The sequence below is a fragment of the Trachemys scripta genome, chromosome 15 (assembly GCF_013100865.1).
Source record: "Trachemys scripta elegans isolate TJP31775 chromosome 15, CAS_Tse_1.0, whole genome shotgun sequence".
Lineage (NCBI taxonomy): Eukaryota > Metazoa > Chordata > Testudines > Emydidae > Trachemys > Trachemys scripta.
In genome coordinates this window covers 23,666,075-23,683,910 of record NC_048312.1, presented here as the reverse complement: position 1 = coordinate 23,683,910, position 17,836 = coordinate 23,666,075, and the positions used below count along the sequence as shown (strand labels likewise).

Sequence of the window (17,836 nt, the reverse complement as noted above, 5' to 3'; positions counted from 1 at the left end):
ATTCACTGTGGAAGTCTTTGGAATGAGACATGAAAAATGCAAGACCTGTCTGCTCGACATAGACCTTAAAGATACCACCTGGCAGTTGTCGTAGGAGCAGACCTGAAGGCAAAATTTCACACGCCCTTTTTCATTTTTTAGGCTGCTGTATCCCGCAAGCCAGTGGTAGCTGGTATTCCAATGGTGCTTCATGCACATAGGGCCCAGATCCTGCGTGGGCAGACCCCTGAGCCCCACTGATTTCCATACAACTTGCTATGGGCATGAGGGTGAACCTACTGCAGGATCAGGGCCTCGGAGTCTAAAGGGCTTTGGAAGCCATCAGGGTAAACAATGTCTCTGACTGTAAATGAACAGCACTATAATCAAATGGGTACTGCTTACAGGGATGCTGTCAGCTTCAAAATCATGGCTGAGATTTTCAAAGCTCCCCACGGGCTCTGGACACTCTTTGAAAATCTCAGCCCATATTTTACAAGGCAAAGCTACTGATCCATGACACTGGCACACGAGATTATTTGTAAAATCTAAATACCTTTTCCCTCTTTACGGATGTTGTTTACTCTTTGCTCTCTGCTCAGACTGGGCAGCTAATGCACAGGAGACAGTTTCAACGTGTGTGTCTCTCACACTGGCCCGAGGCTGTTATGTTTGGACTGAAAATATTGCAGGAGGAGGATGAAATCAAAACACCCCTTACCTCCCAGTTCTCTAAACTTTATCCTCTGAAAATCTTTTATTTAATATTGGGGATCATTAAAATAAGTGGGGGCGCAGGTGAGGGGCTTAAATGGGAGCTGAGTTCTTTGAAAAATCTGGCCCCAGTTATGAGTGCTGGGCACTTCAAAATCTGGCTTGAGGAAGGATTCATTTAAAAAGGCACACAGTCAAGTTGAAATCAAGTCATCTGCAATAAAAAGTGTTAAAAAGTAGTTTCAGGAACACAAGTCTGTCCGAGAGACCCCCGCCAATTTTTGTGGTTTTCCTTTTTAAAAAAAAAAAATTCTCTCCCCTACGGTGGTGTGTAAAACCCATGCAAAGCAGAGAAAAGTGACTGACTGCAGAGGGGAAACAAGCGACACGGACTCCAGACTTGCCACTGCTGCAAACTGCACAAAGTAAACCAAGTAAAGAGAGGGGGGAAATTCCCTCTAATCTTTGAGCTCCACTGAGCTTAGGTATTGCCAGAGTAAATAGGAAATGTTCAGAGAGCAGTGTGACTTTTGACTGAAGAAAAGAGGAACAGAGCAGAAGATCAAACAACAGCCAAGTGACATCCAAGAAGAAAAGGAAAGGAACGGAGCCCCAGGAAAAGAGCACAATCTCCGTGTATGCCTTGGCAAGCATGCTGTACTGCAATATTTCATTAGAGAGATGCTCACTCTACACTGCACATGCAGGGCATGAAACACTTCTCTTTGGCACTGACTGATGAGCGACAGTGCCACTTTTGGACTTAACGAGCTGTCAATCCTATTACTGTATCTGAGTATGTGTGCCCGAATTCGGTATCTACAAAGAACTATCAGAAGTGGGTAATGCACTCTGCTTCCATTCATTAGGGATACACAAGCTCTAATTCAGGAAAAGAAAGAACACTGCTTTGCCTTGAATTATATATTTATGCGGTACCACTCAAGCGCCGGCACAGCCGTTACAGGTGGAAAGCAGAGGCAGGATGAGACTGACACATTTTGGAATGAGATCCAAAGGGCACCCAAGTTTGGGGGGGGTCCAGTCCTGGCCACACACGTGATGGCCCCTTTCTGGGATTTACCTTTATCATTAACAAATCACAAGCCCAGCCAAAGCCTTCTCCTGAGCTTGGCTCCTCCTAGGTTTTCCCTGCCGGACCTCCCCTCCCTGCCCATAGTTCCTTCTTTGTCAGAGAGGCTTTAACCCCTCATTCTCCTCACCTGACCTGAGATCAGAGTGAGTCGGGATAAAAGAAAACCATCTGCATCCCCATGGAGAGTGGTAGGAACGTCCCGGCCTTTCAAGACCCATGCCTGGGCTAAGAACATTGTAGGATTTAATTACACTTGTTAGCCCCGTCTGAGAGCTTGTATTTCCCACTCCTATGAGATCAGGATGCAATACACACAGGGAGCCAGACACCATTGCAGGGTCATTTACTGCCACGCATCACCATGGCATCCCAGCGCCTTCCACATAAAATCACTGGCACTAGTGAAGTCCCTGGCAGCTTCGGGTCTCTGGCTCTTCCCCGTCCCCTCTCAGACTGCAGGTTTCTATCCCAAGGATCCCGCACTGGCAAAAGAAGGAATGATCCATTTCAAACAAAATCCAGGACACAGAGCCGCAGGAAGCCGGACACTGTAACAAAGGCCACGTCAGCAACTCAACAGCAGAGCAGGGCAGAGCTAGGCTGGGGGACTGAAACCCTTCCTGCGTCTAAACAGACTTTGAATCCAGTCCCAGCAGCCAGGGGCGAGTGGAATCCAGCACAAGAATTCTTCAGCATGAGAGCGCCCCCTGCTGGCTGCTGATCCACAGAGCTAAGGAGGCCGGAAAATTAAACAAAACTGAGCTTTTGAACAACGAGGAGTCCTTAGAGACTAACACATTTATTTGGGCATAAGCTCATTGGATGCATGGAGTGAAAAATACAGTAAGCAGTATATATATACACAGCACATGAAAAGATGGGAGTTGCTTTACCAAGTGGCAATTCTTCAACAAAAAAACTTCAAAAACAGACTCCAATGAGAAACTGCAGAACTGGAATTAATTTGCAAACTGGACACCCTCAAATTAGACCTGAATAAAGACTGGGAGTGGATGGGTCACTACAAAAAGTAATTTTCCCTCTGCTGATACTCACACCTTCTTGTCAACTGCTGGAAATGGCCGACGTCCACCTTGATTGCATTGGCCTCGTTAGCACTACAAAAGTAATTTTCCCTCTCTTGATATTCACCCCTTCTTGTCAACTGTTGAGAATAGGCCACTTCCACCTTAATTGAATTGGCCTCATTAGCACTGACCCCCCCACTTGGTAAGGCAACTCCCATCTTTTCATGTGTTGTATATACACCTCTACCCCGATATAACGCGACCCGATATAACACAAATTCGGATATAACGCGGTAAAGCAGCGCTCCAGGGGGGCGGGGCTGCGTGCTCCGGCGGATCAAAGCAAGTTCGAGATAATGCGGTTTCACCTATAACGCGGTAAGATTTTTTGGCTCCCGAGGACAGCGTTATATCATGGTAGAGGTGTATATACTGCTTATTGTATTTTTCACTCCATGCATCTGATGAAATGGGTTTTAGGCCACGAAAGCTTATGCCCAAATAAGTGTGTTAGTCTCTAAGGGGCCACAAGGACTCCTCGTTGGTTTTGCTGATACAGACTAACACGGCTACCTCTGAAACCTGAGCTCCTGAAGGAAGAACAACTGGAAGGCTATAAATAATACCAATAATTCGTGCAGACACACAAATAGGTAGGGGGGGTTACAATGGGGAACAACACGGTTTCCTCAGAAGTAAACAACAGCAGCTCTCTCAGCAAAGGGCGCGCCTCACCAACGCTGAAGCAGCTACACTGCAGCGAAGGTATTTTGCTGCCTGTTTTCAAAGAGCCAGCAACCGCCAATGGCCAAGGAATGAGAGCAGCGAGTCACTCCAGTGAACTCTGTTGCAAGCTGAAGAATAATGAGCACGAAATGCCCCTCACTAGAGCAAAGCCCAATTCTTCCCACATTCCTGCCTGGGTTTCATCTTAAAACTCTCAGCCAGCGAACGCCTGGAAAGATTCTTTGGCTACTCAGAGGAACGAGCCACCTGTGAACGCCTGTGTTCCTCTCAATAACCAAGAATGCCACGGGTATTCACTAGCTACGCTTGCAGACAGTCCATTGAAAGCTGCCAGGAGGATGTCACGGCAACGCACTCCTGGTCTAAGGCTGCTTTTAATTATCGTCTGAAGAGGAACCAGGAAACTGGTGTCTGCAAGAGGCCACTTTTCAGCATCTCTCGCCAATTGTCGTTTTCACTTAATTGTTTCCTGCCTCTGAAATCTTTCCAGCATCAGAGATTATCAGGCTGAAGAGGGCTCTGCAAACAACATCACTGAGGGAAGAGAAGTTTGGAAGGTTCTTTGCAGAAGTTTTTTTTTAAAAAACAAATAAATCCAATTTATACTTGGCCTGGAATAACGTTATTTCTCTCTCACACACACATTAATATCTAGCACTTGAAATAGGGCAAGGTCCAGGAATATGAGAGAGTTGAAATCAAGTAATCTGCAATAATGGATGTTAAAGGACTTGCCCAAAGTCACAGAAATGCACCCACAGGGATGCACTGAGCTTTACAGACATCAAAGACACCAGATCCAGCTCAGAAGAGGAGGGACAGAGGTCAGGTGATTTACTGCCAACTTTGCAGCCCTCCCAGCTCCTGGAGCTGACCGGGGATTGATCCAGTGCCAAGTATAAGCTAAAGAACATAACAGTCCCTCTAACCCATGCTCAGCTCCCCCTCCCCCAGAGCTGTGACCAAATACCATAAGAAAGAAAGCCCATACATGTCAGTCCTTGCATTGGCCTGAAAGACCATTAGGTCTGGCGGGTCTCTCCCCCCGGCGTCCCCAGAGACTAGGCACACTGCCTCAGCAGTAACCTTTTCCAGCTTGGAAAGAACCCAGACCTGTCCCTCTGATAGCATTTCCACTGGTCAGAATTCAGCATCCCAATTAACTCATCACCACTCCAGCTGCAACACACAGCCCAGGCCAACATTGCCTTTGTGCCTAAGGACCAGCAGGTTCACCAAGGGCTCGGGATATCTGTAGCAAGGGAGGTCTTACCTTCAGTGCCGGACAGGTGGGCTGGGCTGGGAGGTGGATGGAGTGTTCATGGCTCCCACCAACGGCTCCGACAGAGAGCAATAGCAAGCACACCTTCAGCTTCCTTCACACCTTCCATCCATGGATCTCAAACATTCAGTTCCTCAACATTTCTGTGGGGCAGGCCTCTCCGCCATTTTACAGAGGGGGAAACTAAGGCACGGGGAGGTGGACTGACCCACCCAGGCCTACTCAGTGCCTGAACCAGGATCAGAACCCAGAATCCTGGGATGCCAGCATTCTAGCTATTAAACCGCACTCACTCCGAACCACTTCCGGGGTGCACACTCCTCAGCCATTTCCTAGCCCCATCCCAGGGCTCCCACCCCCAGCTCCCCACCCTGCTCAGCTTGCCCAGGCACTGCCCCCAAGCTCACTTACTTGGGCGTGTGCGCCTCGTCCACTCGATGGCCCAGCTGGAACTCGTGCGACTTGCTCCGGTGCAAGGCAGTGAATCCGGGGATGAGGTGAATCAGTTTCCGGGACGACGGGGGCGGCGTGCCCGGAGGTTTCAGCTTGTTCCTCCGCCTCACTGGCGGCGTGCCGGGAGGAGTCATGGTGGTGACTATGTTAGGCGTCCGTGGGGGGGTGTGAACGGGGTGCCGTTGCCGGGGGGACGGCGGCAAGGAGCGGTGGCCGGCTTCCAGCGGGGGGCATAGCCCGGGATAGCCCTCCACAGTCAGTCTCTCCACGTGGGCGTATGTGGGTCCATGGGCCGAAGCCGGGTGACAGTAGTGCTGCATGCACTTGGACTGCACTTTGGGGCTCTGGGAAAGGTGGGTTCTGATCCACTGCATGGATTCGGGCTGGCACACAGGGGTGTTCTCCTTCCCTGTTTCTGGCGTCGGCCACTGGATGGTCCAGTCTTGCTTGGAAAGGCTGCCTCCTGAGGTAACAAACAAACAGCGCCACGCAATTAGACACAGCCGGCCTTAAACACACGCTCCCAATCGCAGGCCTGATTTTCAGGGGTGCTGACCAGCCCCAACTCCCGCTGATGTCAGCAAGAGCTGTCAGTGCTCTGAACCGCTGGAAATCAGGCCTCCACGGGTAGGATCTTGGTCCTTATTTACAACAGCCGAACTGAGCCAGATGCATCACCTGCCTCTCACCCTGTGCTCCAGCTGCTGTCTACCAGGACATCATGACTGACAATCCCAGAGATCAGGGAACAAGCTTCTGCCAGAGAACTGAGTGGGCCCCACATCTTCACACCTTCCGAGTGGGGTGCAAAGACCTCTTCAGTCAGAAGAGAGACAGGTTCCCTCTTAACCCCTCAGACCTTTCGGGCAGGAGGCCGTGCATGAGATACTGGAGAACCAACCTCCCAGGACATAGCTTCCTACCTACAGCCTGCCCAGGCAGTGCCGTCATGAGCCTTATATTAGCCTCCTGCTACTCTACCTTTAAAGGGCACATTCCATCCCAAAGGACCCCAGGGGAAACACTAAAATGCAGCTGTCTCTGGGGTGGGAAATGAAGGGCAACTAGCACAGAACAGATTTTTTGGCAGAAGGTGGGGGGGGGGTCCAACTTTGGCCAGAATCCTAGGAGAATGGGCCCTAGAGAATGAACTGCCTTGGCTCTCTCCTTCCCATCCCGCTCCCAGACATCAGTCCCTCTAAGTCACGGTGCTTCAGTGGAGGCAGCCTGGGAAAAGCTTGTCCAGCTGCTCTCTGGGCCCTAACACTGCTGCCTCCGTCTCCAGGGCTAACAATCCGGCACCTTTCAGCAGTGCTAAATGCACATGAAAACATGTCCGATTGGTTCCCGAGGCAGCTTTGGGCCTGCACCCCCCGCCTGCAGAACAAGGGCCCCGAGTCCAAGAGGAGTGCAGCCTTTGGGACACTCTGTGACAAGTTCAGCACTGAAGCCGAAAAGGCTCCGTGAGTCACCCACATGCAAAGCAGGGGGCTGTTTTACTTTAATCCCTGGAGAGCCTGGTGCGACGCACGCACTGAATGACCAAAGTGCTGAACGACAGTGACAGGATCACATCCTCCTCCCGAGTCCCGCCAGAGAATCCAACGCGAGCCTCTCTGGCAGGAACTCTCCTGCCCCAGCTCAGGACATTGGGGAAACGGGAGTGGAACCTTCCAGGAGCTGACACCCTCCTGTCTCCACGAGTAGTCCGCAGCAGAGAGAGAGAACGCTGGGCTACTGAGCAGACACGGGACAAGTGTGTTCTCCTAATGGAAACGTATGGATCACCGTAGCGCTGGAGGCCTCAGCCAAGACCAAAGCCTGTCTGTGCTGGGTGCCATGAAACCACCGAGAGCCCCTGCCCCAAAGTAGGCAGACGAGACAGTCCGAGAGAATTGGCGGAGGGAGGAAGTGACTTGCCCAGTCCTAGCAGATCAGTGCTATAGCCAGGAACTGACTTCAGGTCACCAACTCCCAGTTCAGAGCCTTCTCACTCTATCCCATAGACCCCCACACACACCTCACCACATGCCTCCCCACCCCCATGCTTATTCAGAGTAGCTATTCCCAAAGACTGAAATATGACAACAACTTACACACAATTTCAGAGCCCCCTAGGGCTTTCCTTTCACCAATAGATGGGTTACCGCTCCCAGGGCCGGCTTTATGACCCACGGGGCCCAATTCCAATACCGAGCAGCAGTCCATGGCTTCAGTGGCACTTCGTGGCGGGGGGTCCGCTCCGGGTCTTCCACGGCACTGAAGGACCCCCTGCCACCGAAATGCGCCGAAGACCCCTGGAGCGGGGCCCTCTTAAGCGCGGGCATGGGGCCTGATTCCGGGGAATCGAGTGAATTGGCTTAAAGCTGGCCCTGACCGCTCCGTATGATTCACATCATGGGAGCACTTGGAAGCCCCAGTCAGGGATCAGAGCCCCATTGTGCTGGGTGCTGTCCACACACAAAGAAGAGATAGTCCCTGCCCCAAAGGGCTCACAGTCTAAGCAGAGAGGACAGACAACAGTTGGGAGAAATGGAGTATTTTCCCCATCTGTAAAATGGGGATCAGAGGCAGAAAGAGGATAAGTGACTTGACCAAGGTCACACATCGGGCTGTAGCAGAGCTGGGAATTGAACTTCGTGACTCAAACGTACAAGTCGTTTTTAAAAAGAAACGGATATGAGAGAACGGCCGCAGAGATTCACAGGGAGGGCTGAGGTGATGGCTCTGTGCAAACACACATAAGAGTCACACAGCCTCAAAGGGTTCTCCCAGCTCTCTCGCTTTTAAGCCACACTTGGCAGCTAAGATATTTTTTCCCCTCCGTCTTGTCTAGCACCTCCTCCACCTCTTCCCCCTCCACCCCGCTCACATGCATCCGACCTTCCCTTCCCTTCCCTCTGCTTCTGTGTCCGCTCACGCTCCAAGTGCTGCCCAATGGATTCCACCTTCCTCAAGTGCTACCAGGACTCCAACTGTCTGACAAGCGCCAGCATCTCTTTCTCTTCCCACCCAGCCAATTCTCACCTTCACATACACACAGACACACACACTGTGCACTTCAAGTTCTCCAGTTCGGAGAGGTGGGGAATAAATAAAAGAAGCCCCACTTAATTACAGAAAGTGCCAACTAGCATAGTGATGGGTACCTGCCCGTCTGCGGTGATGCTTCAGTAGTGTTTAAATGATTAACCAGATTCGAGCGCTCTTGTCCCAGCTCTTTTGATCCTCTTCTCTTCTAAAACCTGAATCAAAATGTATTCTTTTCTTTTAAAAAGGGAGATTTTTCTCCCTCTCCCACTTCCTTTGGTTACACTGGTCTACAATTTTTGAGAAGTTGTCTGCTTCAGAGATAAAATGTGCTATTTATTATGTATTTCGATGTGCTGAATTCAAATATGACAATTAAAACAACTGATTGGCTACTGTTTCTAAGATATTTAAGTTTTTACATTTTATGTCTATGTATATTGTGTAGATAGTAGAGTTTTAATCATAAATTGTAAACCTAGGTCTTTTCATCTGTTTATGGTTGCTTTACATGATAATATTTCACCTGTCCTGTTTATGTAACACTTTAAAAATCAGCAAAAGGGTTATATAAATAAAATTTATTATGAAACAAAAGGAAAAAAACTATTATGTACATAGTTTAGTCCTATTCAGTGTCTACTCGGCGCTTCTTGGCTTGTCTCTTGTATTCATTAAATGGAACATCTCTTGTCACTGTCCAGCAATAGTCTGCAAGCATTGATGGGCTCCATATGCCCTGATAGCGTTTCTCCGTTGTTGCAATGTCCTGGTGAAATCACTCGCCGTGCTCGTCGCTCACTGCTCCACAGTTTGGTGGAAAAAAATCTAGATGAGAGTGCAAAAAATGTATCTTTAGTGACATGTTGCAACCAAGGCTTTTGTATGCCTTGAGGAGGTTTTCCACCAACAACCTGTAGTTGTCTGCCTTGTTGTTTCCGAGAAAATTTATTGCCACTAACTGGAAGGGTTTCCATGCCGTCTTTTCCTTGCCACGCAGTGCATGGTCAAATGCGTCATCTTGAAGAAGTTCACGAATCTGAGGACCAACAAAGACACCTTCCTTTATCTTAGCTTCACTTAACCTTGGAAATTTTCCATGGAAGTACTTGAAAGCTGCTTGTGTTTTGTCAATGGCCTTGACAAAGTTCTTCATCAGACCCAGCTTGATGTGTAAGAGTGGTAACAAAATCTTCCTTGATTCAACAAGTGGTGGATGCTGAACACTTTTTCTCCCAGGCTCCAATGACTGTAGGAGTGGCCAATCTTTCTTGATGTAGTGGGACTCTCTTGCACAACTATCCCATTCGCAGAGAAAACAGCAGTACTTTGTGTATCCAGTCTGCAGACCAAGCAAGAGAGCAACAACCTTCAAATCGCCACAAAGCTGCCACTGATGTTGGTCATAGTTTATGCACCTCAAAAGTTGTTTCATGTTGTCATAGGTTTCCTTCATATGGACTGCATGACCAACTGGAATTGATGGCAAAACATTGCCATTATACAGTAAAACAGCTTTAAGACTCGTCTTCGATGAATCAATGAACGGTCTCCACTCATTTGAATCGTGAACGATGTTGAGGGCTGCCATCACACCATCGATGTTGTTGCAGACTACAAGATCACCTTCCATGAAGAAGAATGGGACAAGATCCTTTTGACAGTCACGGAATATGGAAACCCTAACGTCACCTGCCAGGAGATTCCACTGCTGTAGTCTGGAGCCCAATAGCTCTACCTTACTCTTGAGTAGTTCCAAATCCCTGACAAGGTCATTTAGTTCACCTTGTGTTATGAGGTGTGGTTCAGAGGAGGAGGATGGGAGAAAATGTGGGTCCTGTAACATTGATGGTTCAGGACCAGAAGTTTCATCCTCTTCCTCTTCCTCGTCTGACTCAAGTGAGAATGATTCTGGTGCATCAGGAACCGGCAGACCTTCTCCGTGGGGTACTGGGCGTATAGCTGATGGAATGTTTGGATAATGCACAGTCCACTTTTTCTTCTTTGACACACCTTTTCCAACTGGAGGCACCATGCAGAAGTAACAATTGCTGGTATGATCTGTTGGCTCTCTCCAAATCATTGGCACTGCAAAAGGTATAGATTTCCTTTTCCTGTTCAACCACTGGCGAAGATTTGTTGCACAAGTGTTGCAGCATATGTGTGAGGCCCACCTCTTGTCCTGATCTCCAATTTTGCAGCCAAAATAAAGGTGATAGCCTTTCTTAACCATAGTGGTTATACTGCGCTTTTGTGATGCAAAAGTCACTTCACCACAAACATAGCAGAAGTTATCTGCACTGTTCACACAAGTACGAGGCATCTCTGCTCACTTTGGCTAAACAGAAATGTGTCCCTTTGCAAAATCAAACACTGACAAATAAGAGAGCACGACACTGTATGATTTCTAGAGCTGATATAGGGCAATTTGTTCAGCAGAGTGATGTAAGCTTCGTTATGATTGCATCATCCATGACTTCTAGGAATAACATGATGCAATTCATAACATGTATGACGCAATACCAGATTCAGATTGCATCATTCATTGTTTTGCCTAAAAGCAAGTACTGTCCAAACCCAGTCATAGATTTATTCATAGATCCAGTCAAAGATGTATTTTAGTCATTTCTGGTTTAAATTGAGATCCCTTCCCTTTATAACTCACTTATCCTCCGCCATTCCCAAGTCAAGGGTCGTATATACTGACCCAATAGCATATCTTGAAAACTAGAGCCAATCAACAATTTTAAGCATCATTTTCGTTCTCAATGACCCAGAATTAGTAAAGTTTGACTACATTTATTTCAGAAGCATTTTGGCTGTAGAGCAGTGTTATTAATTGCCCATCCTTTTCATGGGAATCGTTTTATTTCAAGCACTTGAGAAGAAGAGGAGGAATACGCTTTGGAAATGAAAGGTGTAGGATTTGATCAAAAAGAGCTTCGGGGGGGGGGGTCTTCTGAATTGTACTGCTAAGGCGGGGGGAGAAGTTCTTATCAAAGGGAGAGACGGAGGGGGTCGGGAAAGTCTGTCTTCAGATTAAAATTTAGCAGGTGAGTGGAAGTAAGATTTTGAGAGACTGGTGCGAACATCAGAGGCGGTTTGTAGTGCTCGAGTGTCCACTTACTATTTTACTATTACTGGCGCAGAGGAGCTTTCGAAGAGTTCAGTGGCTTCTTTAGAGGAACACATCTGTTATAAAAAAAAACCCCACAGCTCCAAACCACATTTTAATTCCAAACATCTTTCTGCGTCTGCTGCAGAACACAGAGGAGTGTCTTTATTGAGGCTGTTGGGCACAGACATACCCTGCGGTTCTCTCTGGTTCCCAGGCTGGCTAACAAAGCGAGTGCCACCATGTAGAGTCTGCTGACATACCAGCCCACACCCAGCAATGGTGGAAGGGGCTGTTGCTGCCTTCGTGTTATTAACGAACCCCATGGGATCGAGAACAAAGAGAACTGTTAAAATCTCATTTCCTTGTCACTCTTCACCCTCCATCTAGCCTGCAGGCCAGGCAACGGGCTCCTTCCTGGTGGCTGGAGAAAAAATCTTCACGCCCCCCTACACACCAGCTCTGCAGCATTGCCATGGCAAACGCTCTGTGGGAGGGAACGGCACGGCAGCAGATCCAGCAGTCCCACATCTCTCCTTCCCAGCACGGCCCATCAGCCTGAGCTCTGGGAGCTTGTACGAGAAGAGTTCTGCAGAGCGCGCGGTCCCCGTGCACCTCCTCTGCCCTGCACACAGCACATGCTCACCGTGATGCGGTCCTCAGGGGACCTGAAACAGGCTGATCCAAAAGCCCGCTGACATCAATGGGAGTTCTTTCCACTGGCTTCAACAGGCTTCGGATCAGACCCAGATTCCCAGGGCTATTTCTGAATGAGGAAGGGGTGAAGAGCAGGCAGGACACGGAGAATAGCCGAGCCCTGAAGATAGGACACACCAGTTCCAAACAACAATCAGATTCTTCAGGTGACAAATCACTCCCTTAGTACGTTATAACTTGACGGAAAGGAGCCTGTTCAGGCCCAGAAATACATGCCTCAGCAGTGACGTTCACAGCCCTCCTGGGGAGCAGCCCCGTGGACACGTCTGGTATGACTGGGAAGATTTCCAAATGAGAAGCACAGGGGGAGGGGAGGGAGAATAGTACCCAGAATGGGATGGGGTCAGGGGTATGCGGCGCATTAAGTGATGGCCAACGCAGGAGAGGAAATGAAGGCAAAGGACGGAAGATGGAATGAAAGTTGTGTCAGTAAATAGAGCAGGAGAAGATGAAATGAGGAAGAGAACAAGCCAATAAACAGAACATGCAGGAGTGAAGCGGAGGATAAAGACTCCACCAAGTCAACTATACTTTGTAGGTTCTACGTGAGCTGAGATTAAAGAGCCAGACCTTCAGCTGATGGAAATGGACATAGTTCCACTGCCTCCACTGAGCCTGTCTGCATTCCACCAGCTGAAGGCTCAGCTCAGAGATTTCAGTTCTAAGGACAGGTCACAAGAGTCCACAGTGCTAGCCCCCTCCCAAGGCAGGGCTCTTCCCTAGGGCCTTGTCCAATCTAATTTCAAATGTCTCGAGCAATGGGGCTTCTGCCACTTCCCTTAGGAGACTATAGCACAGCCTAATGCAGCAGATAAATTACTCAGCTATTGCAGTGATGAGCACGGTAGCAATGATTCGATTCGATTCAGTTCTTCAATGTTTTTCTCCTCAAATAGCAAGTCTCTAAGGGAGAAATCCAGGATGGCAGCATGCAGGCTGCCCTGGGGACCTCCATGGGAGCTGGCAGGAACCTTTCCCCGTCCCTCCAGGCTGCATAGCCAGAGGAGAGACACTTCACAGCTACTGTTGACATCTCAGAGCTGGAACAGCCTGAACCACCCAGTGTGCTCCCCCTTCGTGGGGGAGAACTGGCCAACAGATCCACTAGCCCATTCCTCTCCCAACCAAATCCCCTCGTGCCCATGGAGCACCGGCAAAGCTAAGCTCCACAGAATGCAGAAGACAAGGACCATGGGGTGGGGTCCCTACATTTTGCCTCTTATCAACAGTGGAGCCACACCCATGGTGGGCTCAAGGCCCTCAAGGGACATGGGGTGGGTGGGAGGATTTGGCCCCAAGAATCTTGATCTTGCCGAAAAATGGATGTGGAGAAAAGCAGCTGGGGTCGGTATGAGACTACAAAACGGTCATTGCTCCTCCTTGCTAACCATGTTCTATAAACCAGCTAATATCAAAGGCATAATAAAGAGCAACAATCAGCAGTCGCATGCTTTGCACTGATACGCAGTACAGCTCCTCAGCCAAACATCTTAGGCCTTTTCTACGTACAAAAGAGCTTTAACTACATTGGTACAGCTAGACCACTACAACCCTCCTAGTGTAGATGGCGTGATACCAGGCAAAAGGTGTAGCTTGCTCCCATTCCCAGTTATACCAGGATAAAGTACAGTCTACACTACAGAGACTATACCAGCATAGCTATGTTGCTCTAGCTATAGTGGCACAGTGCTGTAGTGTAGACACAGCCTACACCCATAAAAGGGGTTTCTCCGTCAGTGTAGGAACACCATCTCGCCAAGCAATGGTAGCTATGCCAACAGAGGTATTTTTCTGTTGACATAGTTGTATCTAAATAGGGAGTTAGGTCGGTGTAGCTATGTCAGTCAGGGTGGGGTTTGGATTTTTCACACGTGACCAACACATCTGTATCAACCTAACTTTTATGTGTCGACCAGGCCTAAGTTACTTTTATACAGGTGTAACTGCATCCATGCTAGACATAACCATCAGTTAAAATAATCACACCCTTCCCTGACAATGACATTGGTACAAAGAACACACATAGGCCAGTCTGTAAAGTACTTTTAAAAGCATAAATGAATGAAGACTCAAAACACCCCTGAGAGGCAGGGAAACATTATCATCAAGCCTATTCGAGATGAAGGGCTTACCTGTGATCCCTAGCCCTTAGACACCATCCTCGTGGCACTTAGGGGACGTCAAGGAGCTGTAACAGACTGGAGGAAAACTAAACAAAACCTGGGAGCCCTGACTTGCAAGCCTCTGCCCTCACTGCTGCTTCCTAGTTTGCAAGGTAACAACACTATCCTGGACCTGGGCTAATGACACACCAAGGAAGGTGTCCCAGGTGTTTGCATCGCTGAATACAGGAACCAAAGAATTTTGGGTTCTTATAACTATTCTATACTAAAACTATGCTGCAAGAACATCAGGTTGGTAAAGAGAAGGCCTCAAAGGTCAGGAATTGCCAAAGATAATGTTGTACATGTAAACTTCACTCCAGCCCTTGGTGGAATTCACCCCCGTGAGAGAGTCATCAGTGCAGTGCCATCATCTCACATCAACCCGATTTTTAGGGCTGCAGTGGCCCTGAAGTGTCGCATTGGCCTCAGGCTGGTCCTCTGCACGGGGTGACTGTAACCCTGTCCGAGGCAGTGCAAATGAGGTCCCTGCTTCAGTGCAGCCCACAGACTGTTTGCAATAACAGCCACAACAACAAAAAGAACAGGAGTACTGTGGCACCTTAGAGACTAACAAATTTATTAGAGCATAAGCTTTCGTGGGCTACAGCCCACTTCTTCGGATGCATATAGAGTGGAACATATATTGAGGAGATATATATACACACATACAGAGAGCATGAACAGGTGAGAGTTTTCTGAACAAAAACACTGACCCAGGAACCTATCCTTGTAACAAAGCCCGATGCCAATTCTGTCCACATATCTATTCAAGTGACATCATCATAGGACCTAATCACATCAGCCATACCATCAGGGGCTCGTTCACCTGCACATCTACCAATGTGATATATGCCATCATGTGCCATCAATGCCCCTCTGTCATGTACATTGGCCAAACCGGACAGTCTCTACGCAAAAGAATTAATGGACACAAATCTGACATCAGGAATCATAATACTCAAAAACCAGTGGGAGAACACTTTAACCTGTCTGGCCATTCAATGACAGACCTGCGGTGGCTATCTTACAACAGAAAAACTTCAAAAACAGACTCCAACGAGAGACTGCTGAGCTGGAATTGATATGCAAACTAGATACAATCAACTCAGGATTGAATAAGGACTGGGAATGGCTGAGCCATTACAAACATTGAATCTATCTCCCCTTGTAAGTATTCTCACACTTCTTATCAAACTGTCTGTACTGGGCTATCTTGATTATCACTTCAAAAGTTTTTTTCTCTTACTTAATTGGCCTCTCAGAGTTGGTAAGACAACTCCCACCTGTTCATGCTCTCTGTATGTGTGTATATATATCTCCTCAATATATGTTCTACTCTATATGCATCCGAAGAAGTGGGCAGTAGCCCACGAAAGCTTATGCTCTAATAAATTTGTTAGTCTCTAAGGTGCCACAAGTACTCCTGTTCTTTTTGCGGATACAGACTAACACGGCTGCTACTCTGAAACCAGCCACAACAACGTAAATCCGGAGTGCCCTGAAGTCCAAGGGCTTACTGCAAACGGGTGCACCATTGTAACAGAGCGGAAGCTAGCCCTCAGAAGGGATGGGGTGCTGTGAAGGAGGCATTCATTTAACAATGAGCAGAGAAATCTTTTAGCACAAAATATATATTTAAGAGAAAGTGTAATTCATTTGCAAAAAGAAGCTCAATCGTTTTATATTTGTGCCTGGAAGATTACATGCCCCCTGCCTCTATTGTAGGCTCCAGCAAGTTCTTTCAAATGAAGCACCAGGCCCCAGCGCTGGGCTCTGCTCCTCTCTTGTGCTACCAGCTCACAGGCTTAGCACCTTCCATTCTCAAGTCCTGCTTTGCAGGCAGCTGAGGGCTGTGGGGCAGCTGAGAACAGAAGCAGGGAGAGGAAAGTAGAGAGCACAGGGGGCATTGCAGAGACGAGTTGCCCCGTGGCTCAGAGGCAGGAGTTTTTGCAGGGATGTGGATATGAAGCTATCAGGGTAGCAGCCTGTAGGAGGCACAGGGATCTGAACTGTGCCACTGGGCAGCCATTATGTAAGTCCTTGTGCTCCGGCCATCCCTTAGCCAATCAGAGCACATGGATTTGCATGTTGTAAGGTGACTGAGAAAACCACACCAGTTTATGTAACTCAGAACAGCCACTCCACCGGCCAATAAGTGTGCAGAGATTTGCATAACTGGCAGGCAGCCAGGCAGTTGTGGGTCGGGAATAGTCTCTCTCTCTAGGTAGGACAATTCCTTCCCTAGATAAACAGCAATAATCATTAGACAATTAATGATGACCAACACTTCCTAAACATCAGAGTAGACTGGCCACAGGGAATCTAGCACAGCCAGACCACAACCGGTGTGTCAGCCTAAGACACTGACGAGTAAAGGCTCCAATATTTCATTGCCAAAACCAGTGGAAAGACGCTGTGCTGCCGCTTGTCCCGAGCCTCTCAGCTCTGTCCTCTCCTCTCATTTCCCATCCGCGGTTAGCCACTATTCATTCCGATGGCTGACGATGTCATAACGAGATTGCTGCACTCCAGCGTAAAAATAACTGGGTATTTCAATGGTGGGTGCGTCATGCCTAAAAATACACCCGGTAAAGCTTGGGGGAATGTATTTTGAACACACACAACTGCCTGCGTGCATGTACTGGGCACTTCTCTTTGATCAGCTTTGGTTAAATCGGGAATGCATTTTAGAGCAGGAAAATACTATTTCCACAAACTATTACATTCGAGACAATTTTATTCCATCAATAATGGGCTTTCTTGGCCATTATTACTGCTCTAAGGAAAGGTGGGTCTGGCTGGGAAGAGGGCAGGAGGAAACACAAGATAGGGGAACAGAGACACAATATCAACTCCCAGTCCTGCAACTGGATTGGCATAAGCAGGCCCCGCTCCCACATGGGTTACCAGAACTGGGCCGATCGCATTGATCTACTATTCCATATAACACATAGTAGCCACAGATATATTTTATAGAGGCAACACATTATGGAGATATCCTTGTAATCAAATGCAGAACCAGTCAATAAGCTCCATTTATTGCCCCTTCACCTGCACTCTGCCCATTAATCTGACACCCCAAATATCTGAGTAGCTCGAAATAGCCACCACTTTTCATTTTAAAAGACCTGCCAGAAATATTCCCCACCCCGACCACCCCGATGACTCTAGATTGAGGCCCAAGCCTAGCTACACATTCAGTCATGCACCACTCCTGGGTTAATCGTTAGAGCCCTGCAAATCCACGCATATACACTTTAGATCAGTTTTGCATAGGGTTACCATATGTCCTCTTTTTCCCGGACATGTCCGGCTTTTCGGCACTCAAACCCCCGTCCGGGGGGAATTGCCAAAAAGCGGAACATGTCCGGGAAAATGGCGGCTCTGTTTAAGAGCCGGGATGCCTGAACGCTACCGGCTTCGGGCAGCCCCCTGCCTCCAGACCCTGCGCCCCCAGCCGGGCACTTCCCCTCCCGGGGCTCCGGCGGCGCAGGGTCTGGAGGCAGGGGG

General features: G+C 48.4%; 1 protein-coding gene across 1 annotated transcript in view; it reads right to left on the bottom strand.

The window, feature by feature from the left end:
* The window catches only part of KSR2 (kinase suppressor of ras 2), a 288,408-nt gene that overhangs the window by 204,245 nt on the left and 66,327 nt on the right, over positions 1-17,836 (bottom strand). The window contains exon 4 of the mRNA XM_034791563.1: positions 5,258-5,762. Within this exon, the coding sequence (XP_034647454.1) occupies positions 5,258-5,762 (505 nt within the window). The remainder of the gene's footprint in view (positions 1-5,257; positions 5,763-17,836) is intronic.